At 35.9% G+C, this 9,063-nt stretch overlaps 1 protein-coding gene across 1 annotated transcript in view; it reads left to right on the top strand.

The window, feature by feature from the left end:
* The first annotated feature begins 365 nt into the window (after positions 1-365).
* OTOG (otogelin) overlaps positions 366-9,063 on the top strand; it is an 88,558-nt gene continuing 79,860 nt past the window's right edge. The window contains exons 1-9 of the mRNA XM_071559502.1: positions 366-397; positions 782-987; positions 2,510-2,640; positions 3,458-3,564; positions 4,425-4,534; positions 5,352-5,477; positions 6,675-6,783; positions 7,362-7,408; positions 8,020-8,165. Coding sequence (XP_071415603.1) covers positions 366-397; positions 782-987; positions 2,510-2,640; positions 3,458-3,564; positions 4,425-4,534; positions 5,352-5,477; positions 6,675-6,783; positions 7,362-7,408; positions 8,020-8,165 — 1,014 coding nt within the window. The remainder of the gene's footprint in view (positions 398-781; positions 988-2,509; positions 2,641-3,457; positions 3,565-4,424; positions 4,535-5,351; positions 5,478-6,674; positions 6,784-7,361; positions 7,409-8,019; positions 8,166-9,063) is intronic.

The following is a 9,063-nucleotide window of genomic DNA, read 5'->3' as shown; positions in this document are numbered from 1 at the left end:
TAACATGCTGTGGGCTACCAGTTACCATAGCACAAAATATAAACAACTGTAACAAAACTGATGTTTTATTTGATTTATTTGTTTGATGTTTGGACAAAGCTGTGAAAAGACCACTCTAAGACTACAGCTATAAACACCACTCAGTTTTTTGTGCAAGAGTGGGACCAAACTAATTGTTCACATCCTGAGTGTGGGATTGAGGGTATTGGTTGTGTGACATGGATTACAAAGAATTTGATGAAAACCTTGACTTTGACACTAGTGATTTTATTTGGCAGGTGAATAATGATCCTGAATGCCATTCTTCTCCTTATTCCTGCAAACGGTCCATTAGTTTATTCTTTTCTGGAGATGAACAGATAAAGATGAGCAGTGAAGTCACCTATAAAGGCCTTGGGTAATTGCAATTATGTTTCGGATGCTCTAGTTACACAGGAATTAATCTCACAGTAACATTTTGATTAAAAAGATGTAACCTTATTTGTTGGTACCTTGAAAAAGTATCCAGACTGCAGCTGCAATAACTGCTCCCCATCTACCGAGTAGTATCTGAGGAACATGATCCCCTAATCAGTGGTGTATTGTTTTAAGGAGTATAATCATTGACATTCATACTTTGGATTTTGCAGTTATTTGCAATTTAATTTGGTTTAGTGGAGTTAGTAAATATTTATATCAGTAATTTTGAGATGCATGTGGAAGTTATTACATCAGCAATTAATTTAATTTTAATGGTTATATTTTCTAATGTAATGATATTTTTGATTCTGTGTGATTTCAGAGTACAATTACCTTATATTATTGGAAACTTACACATCCAGAAACTAGCTGGATACTTCCTAGTCAGGCACCAGTATGCCTTTACTCTGGCTTGGGATGGTACATCTGCAGTGTATATAAAAATGGCACCAGAATACCTGGGCAAAACTCATGGATTGTGTGGAAACAATAATGCTGTTCTGCAGGATGATCTTGAAACTAGTTATGGTGAGTATTTAAAATGCTTTCTGTTGTGTAATATGGGTTTTTTTTCAGGTGAAATAGATGTTACTTTGCTTAGTTTTTAATTATAATGCTAATTGAATATAAGATGAGCAACTTTTGAAATGGAAAATATGATGTGGAAATACTTCTGGTAGATGACATTGTTAGTGAAGAGGACCAGTCTGAATACAGAGGGGGCTCTGGGGAGGAACATCTTAAAAAAAGCTGTCTTGCTCAATTACCTACAACAGCCTTTGTTCTTCAGTTTCCTGGCACATGAAAGGTAAATTCTGTTTTCGAATGTTCCCTGCTCTCTTAACAATTTTCCAGCCTGTGGAAGCCTGAGATATTGCTGTTGGAAATAAATCAATAATTAGTAAATCAAATCAATGAAATCTGTCAAATCCTGTTTGATCTGGCATTTAATTTGTGCTAACGCTCTCAAAATTGACTAGCGATTCTTCATTATTAACTTCAGGCTCTTCCAAGAGCCTTGGCTTTCAGTAAATACTGAGTGAAGACCTTGATAAAATAAATGGGAAAAAAAAACCCAGTTCCCTTGAAAGGTATTTCAAGATAGGCCATAAAATCTTCTGGAAATCATTGCTTTAGGTTGTTTAGCTCTTTGCTATCCTTTAATATTAGGATGTTTCTGTAGAGTACTACTCCAAAGCTCAGAGTAGATTTGGTAGGTTTTCTCTGTTGTTTATGTGTGCCCCTTAGTTTCAGAAAGCACCAGCCCTGCGTGGTTAATAGTCATTAGCCCCACTGAATCCTTTGCTCACTAAATCAGATTGCTGATATTAATACCAAGATCAATAGCTTGTTGCCCCAGAGACTTTCCTCCACACTCACCTTTCTCAGTGTCTCAGTTCACATGAAGCTGTGGTTGTAGCGCAAGTCTGTACCCTGTGTGAGCTTTATCCAGTTAGCTTGGGGAGCAGTTGCCATGAAGATATGACAAGATAAATGTTTGTGGGTAATCCAAGCAGTCATCGGTCCACTTGTCCATGATGGATAACAGTAATAGTGATTAGCTAGTTTCACTGTAGCATGGACATTTATACTTATGTGAAAGAGCCACACCCCTACTTGGCTAGTGCAGACAATAATTTTGTACCATTGCAGTGACCCATGAATGCCTCATCTTTCTTGGGTTTTAGACTCTCTTTTGAGACTTTCATATAAAAGAGCAGCATCGACCTGTGTATATACAACTTAATAAAGCTTTTCTTTCCATTCTTCTGTTGAGGCACTGTCCTCCTCCCTTAAAGCCCTTCCTTACCAAATTGCTTGAGCAAGCTGCCCTCTGCTATTCTAAAGCCCTTCCTGTAGTTCTTTTCAAATTTTTTTTTGTTTCTTGAAAGTACCAGATTGATTTCAGCTGATTCACTTAGTAGTAGGAGGGATTGTGCGTGCCCTTCTTAATGTGTTTTGATTATTGAGGTGCTTCCCTGGGAAATACTATAGAAATGCTGTTGTTTTTCCAAGTCACTGTGTGACTGTATTTGTATGTCTTGTTTAGGAAAACTGACAGATGATGTAACTGAATTTGTAGAGAGTTGGGAGGAAAATCCTCCACAAGGAACACCCAGCTGGAATAAATCTCTTCTCAATGAACCACCATGCCTGGCACAAACCTCTGAATCTCTACAGGTCTGGATCAATGCAAAAGGATTATTACAATAGTTGGTGACTAATTAAAACAAGAATTTGATTTAGTGCTTTGAAGGAGACTGGAAATATTCACAGCTCTTCTTTGGAGAGATGAATTAAAATGCTTACTGCAAGATCTTCTCTTGTTCTCACATTCTGCCCCCACTACCCTTTTCTTCAGTATTTAATTCTTGATCTTTTCAAATATTATTTTTTCTTCCTATCAGCCAATAGGAGTCTTTGAATACGGAGCTAAATGCATGACAAGTTGTAATACAGGGCTATGTTCTAGAACTAGTTCCCATTCCTTCCCTTAGGAAAGATAAAAAGAAGGAAGAAGACAAAGCCATAATGAGAGCACAGTTAATTTACCAGTGTTAAAAACTGAATTGTTGTTTTGTCCACAACACTGAACCAATTTTTCTAAGTAATATTTTAGGGATATAACACTTAAATTTAAGTGCTTTGAGACTAAAGCGGATAACAGGCATGATTTAGTTCTGTTGCCTTTTACTGTGTAATTTAATTAAAATGGAGAATTTTTTCTAGTAATTATGACTTTGTTGCAAAATGATCCATGCCCTTCTTGGGAAAGGGATATATTTTACTATTCCTGATATGACCTTGAATAAAAGATTCAAAGTTATGGATACTCTGGCATGCAGAGTAATAAGTTGCTAGACACTACTTCTAGTTGATGATGGGAAAGTGATTCTTAATCACAGATGTCTGTTCTGATTTTCCATAGGATTCTATTCTATTCTGCTTATGTTTATTTTTGAAAAACTCTTTACAACAGCTGTCTCTTTTCTTTCAGAGGGCATATGCTCTGTGTAATATCCTGTTACATCCCCCATTTAAACAATGTCATGAATATGTGAGTCCTCTTTCTTTTATGGCAAGCTGCACAAATGATCTTTGCATGTAAGTGAATGTTTTTGGGTAATACCAAAGCTATTATAAAAACAAATTGTCCTTCTATCATGGGAATGAATCATAAATGTTGTGAAGAAAAAGACACAAATCAATTCTGTTCTTGTTTTTATCTAACATTATTTTATTATCTTGTCTTTGCTTACTTGTTGTGGTTATACTGCAGTGAAATTCTGTGGAGTTGTTTCTGTTTCCTTTGGTATAAGGGTGACCAAAATCATGCCCAGATATTTTCATTATTTGTTAGTGTATCTCCCATGAATATGGCATCTGTTTTGATTCTGAATGTGCAACATCCTTAGTATTATCATAGTATTACTATAATGAAATAGTTAAAAGGTCAGTGAAAAGCTGTATAATAATCCATTGTAAAGAGGAATTTTGATTACTTCTTGAACGTATGCTAATGTGTCACAACCTGCTGTGCTCCTTGTCCAAGCAGTTTTGATTAGTTAAATTAACAGGCGGGACACAGGGTAGTTTTCATTCCGTATACCGTGGTGACCCACTGGTGGAAATTTTACACTTTCTTGGGAGTTTTCTGCAGGTTGTAAAACTCAAGATCTTTATTCAAGTCTATTTATACTGCTGAATCTCTGTCTATTATGAATTTATTCAGGAAATTAGTGTCAGATATCAAATATATTTTTTTTTATTGATGGTCTATCTTGAAGTGTGACAGAGTATCTTATCTATTAAAGACTTTTAACCTAGTTCAGCAGCACAGTGGTTTAAAGTAGTTTTAAAGTGGATGCAAACATGGTTTTATGCAATGCAGAAGCACTCATGAGGTTATGATTGTATGTTTGAATGTAGGTTAAAAAAAAAAAGTCAATTTTTATTTGTGTAAGGTCAGCAGTTGATAATGCGACTTGGTGTCGAGCACTAACTGAATATGCCAGAGCATGTGCCCAAGCAGGAAAGCCCCTTCAGGGATGGCGTGTGCACTTTCAGCAGTGTGGTACGTAGATGCTTCTGTACTTGGAAGTGCTGCTTAGTAGTGGTATTTTGAAATGATGCCCTTCATAGTTTTACTTTATTGTTCTTCCTCCTATTTTAATTAATATAGCCCTTAATGAAACTATTGAGTGAATGAATCTTACTTCAAGGCTACATAAATGTGATGGAATTTCTCTTTCATATGAATAATTTGTACTGAATATATTTAAAGCACTAAGCTTATTACCTTATGATTTAAGAGCCTTCTTACTAAATCAGAGATTCTGTAAGATGATTAACCATTTTTATTTTCACAGAACTACTCTTTCAAATGTTATCAAAGTCTTCATGACTTTCTGATATATAAAATGTGTGTTACAAGTGTTAAAAAAAATGTAAATTACTTTTGCGTAAGTCTTCATCATACAAGTACATAAAGTAAGTTTGAAAGAGGTCATCTAATTTGTTCACCTGTCTGAAACATTGAACCAAAACTCTTTTGTCATTCATGACTGAAGATTTCCCCTGTGATTCCAAAAATTTCTGTTAATGCATGTTCTGATCACTTCCTGTGATGGTCTGAGTATCTAAATAGCTCTGCTGTGAGCAAGTTTCTGAGTCTCCCTGAGTGTAATTTAAGATTACTCCTTCTTAATGCATCTTTAATGGGTAAAATGTGACTATATATAAGTATGTATCACTTGTGTGTGTGTGTATGAAAGCCATTTTTCTAGACAATAGATACTCAATTGACTTGCCAAAAAATACATACCCGAAAGAAATGTGTGCAATCTATTTAAGCCACAGTACCTTTTCTCTACCTGTTTCTATCTTTTTAGTCATTACCTGTGCTGAACCCTTGACCTACAATGAATGCATCAGCTGCTGCCCTGTTTCATGTCATCAGCAGTCACAGTGCATTGACAGTGAGCTTCCTTGCGTCGATGGATGCTACTGTCCAGATGGTAAGTTTTGCTACTCAAATATGTATTATTTGATTCATATAACATTGAGATTGTTCTTCCTCAAGTTTATATCTCTATATGGCCTGACCAGATTAAAGCATTCCCAGGATCTCTTTACAACTGGAGTGCCAATGGAGTGTGCAGGAATGACCTTGTTTTCCTGACAAGTGCCTTTTCCTCCCTCTGGCAAGTAGGAGTAAGTTTCAGCACAGATCCCCATTTTCTAGTTGTAGAGCTCCACAATTTGAGTGAAAAAGGGGGTTTGCTGTGTTGTTACAGGGCAGCCATCCTCCTGATTTTGGTGGTTGCTGCTTGGGGTGTTTTTGGGGAGGGAGGATTTTTTTTGGTCTGGGTTTTGGTTTTGTTTGTTTGTTTTCCTGAAGACTGCCTGCAAGGTTAGGGAGCTTAGGAGACCTCAAAGAAGTGCTATAAGTAAAACTCATTCATATGACCAGAAACATTTCTGATACAGAGGTTCTGAGGCTGTTGTATGGGTGTGGCAAGTGAGGTATTTACCAGTGTGGCCTATAGCAAAACTTTACTCTCATCACCGACATAGACATTGATGTCCAGTTTTCCTCTAGTTACTGGCTTCTTTTGGGTACATAATTCTATCTAAAAGATGAGAGAGAAGGTTGTGCCATGGATCTTCAAGTCATGCCTCTTACGTGGACTCTGATTAGTTACAAGTTTATCATCTTTGTTATTGATCATTTTACCGTTTACAGGTTAGTAAAGCCTTTTAGGTTTTGGCTCTCTAATAATGAAATAATAATAAAAACCAAACCAAACCAAAAAATACTGAAGCGTAAACCTATTTCAATAAAATAAGGACCAAAGGGTACTTTAAAATAGGCAAATATTTGTAAATGTGTTAAAAAATAAGGCCAAAGTACTCAAAGAATCATGGCTTATGGATTTGGTTTTGGGTGTTTTTTGTGTGTGTGGTTTCTTCCCCCTCTCACCCAGTATTAAATACTTCATACTATGGGTAGTATATCTCAAGCAATTTAGTGACTTGATCCATGGAATAGAATTTATTTAATATAATTTTAAATGCACTTTTTGGGGGTGAAAGTAACAATTAGTCTAGAGTATATGATAATATATGTCTATTTGTGTTGTTCTTGAATATGCTTATTAGTGCTCTGTCAGTCATTTGTTTGGATATTTCATTTTTCTTGTTATTTCTTCTAGGCTTAATTTATGAAAATGAATTGTGTGTCAAACCTATGGACTGTCCTTGTGACTACCATGGAAGTTTCTTTGAAATGGGTTCAGTGGTTTATGAAGAATGTAATAATTGGTGAGTAATTTTAATTTTTATGCTGTGGACCAAATCCTTTCATGGTCATGAGAGACAAGTTATTCAAGGCCTGTTTCAGTTGGACATAAAGAGCATAATGTAATTCTGACACTAAGCTGATGTTTTGAGCATTGCTAAGTTACTTTTATACATTGGAAAGAAAAATTTGCAAGAAGAGAAAGTGCCTTTTATTGGATCACCTTAATTGAAGAAAATGAATGAGCTTGCAGATGTGGAACACTTTTTTTTTTTCCACAGAAGTTCTATTTTTAAGTTGTACTTGCTTTTATTTATTCTTCTTAGTTTTATTAATTCTTAAGTTTTATAATGGTTATTAAGGAGCTATAAAGAAATGAAATTTGTTATTGGATGCATGGATGAAACTTCACCTAACTGTGTCCTCATGACAAGTTCTTGCCACAGCTTCCAGGCATTCTAATGACTGTGTTCTACCCTTTCGTAAGACGTAAGATACTTGGTGCTCGTTTCACAGAGAAGGAATCCAGGAAGAACAACTGGGAGACAGCCATACATAATTCACAAAATAGAAGTGTGAAACCTTTTTGTTTTGATTTTAGCACCTGCATTGGAGGAAAGTGGATCTGTACAAATCTTACATGTCCAGGTATGTAAAAGTCCGGAATACTTAACTTTTTGATAACTGAATTCTTATTCAGGTAGAATACTACTTTTAGATCTTAGTATGATATTTCACTAGTAATTTGTATTTTATTTCACTCTACATATAAATGCATCTACACAGTAATTAAATATCAAAATGGTCCAAATAGCAGGCATCTGCCCTTCAGCTTAGTGCAGTAATGTCTCTGCCTATACATTACCATAATGTCTCTGGTAGATGGCACTACCTGGTCTTTCATCTTCAACCAAGTTTTCCACTGCAATCTTCGCTTGACATAATTATGACAAGTTTACTGGTTTTTGCTCAGTACTGCTGGCTTATCAGTTAACTGTGGGAGTGCTTAATGTTTGTGAAAATCAGTTTGAAGAGCCACAAATCAAACACCCTTAATGTAGGGATGACACATTGTTGCTTCCTTCTGGGGGAAGATCTCCTTAGGTATCCTGGCTGGCATCAGGTAGGAACTCTGTTACAAAAGCAAGAATGAAGTTCAGTTCTTAACTGTTTCCCTAGTACCTGGTTGTAATGTAGTTCTGTTGAGAGTACAGTGTTTTTCCTGCATACTTAAATGCATTATTCGTTGTGTTTCTCAGCTGAATGCTCAGTTTCAGGAGACACTCATTTCATGACCTTTGATGGGCGCAAATACACTTTCCAAGCTACCTGCCAGTATATTCTAGCAAAGAGCCGTACATCTGGAGCATTTACCATATCCTTGCAAAATGCTCCTTGTGGACAGGTAAGACTTGAACTTTCTTGTAGTGTTTATATCCTGAGGGGTCTATTATTTGGCAGAAAAAATATATATAAAAAAATGAAGCTACTTGCAGCTGATTATAATAACTAGTAGCAGCAACTTTTCATAATGATATAGCTGGACAGCAACAGTGCAGAGGAAGTCTGTACATAAATTCTCATGTTTGCTTGGAATAAGTTTATGCTAGTGTTCTGATTCAGTGTTCACATTCAATAGCATGTGTGGGTTCATGCAGCTCACCCTGAATGATGACTTCCTTTCTTGAGCTTTCTGAGTACATATTTCTGAATTTGCAGCCTGCACAAAGTAAGTCACCTGCTTATTATTGGTTGAAAGAATAATGACTTTTAATTGTCTTCAATAAAGATTTCTTTTTCATCTTTGTTTTTGCAGCTTGAAATTAATTTTTACTTAGGTTGAAATGAAAACATTTGGATAACTTTTTGGGTATCTTTGTCAGATTTGGTTCTATAAATGCACCTGTGTTGCTGTTGTTAAGTTGGTACCCTTTACAGTTGTTTTCAACCAAACATACATGTGTGTGTATGTAGCTGATACTAAGGGTGCTACTAACAGTGATATTAAGGGTGCTCCTACTTGATCTTTGAAGTTTCTGATACTGTACACAGAAACTACTAAATGTTTAGTCTGCCTTACATTCAAGACCCATTCGCTTTCCTTTGTTGTGTGTGTGGATTTCTGAGCATGTATTATGTGTGAGGTATGGAACACTCCTAAGATTTTTTTGTCCATGTTTTTATTATAGTCTTGAAAAGATTTTAAATTTTGAGGTAGTTAAGTTAGAACAATTCTTAAACACAAGTGGTTTGAGAAGCATAGTTTGCTGTTGAGCTGTTTTCTAGAATCAGGCTTTTCTCAC

The sequence above is a fragment of the Pithys albifrons genome, chromosome 6 (assembly GCF_047495875.1).
Source record: "Pithys albifrons albifrons isolate INPA30051 chromosome 6, PitAlb_v1, whole genome shotgun sequence".
Taxonomy (NCBI): domain Eukaryota; kingdom Metazoa; phylum Chordata; class Aves; order Passeriformes; family Thamnophilidae; genus Pithys; species Pithys albifrons.
This window is presented reverse-complemented; position numbering and strand designations above follow the sequence as displayed.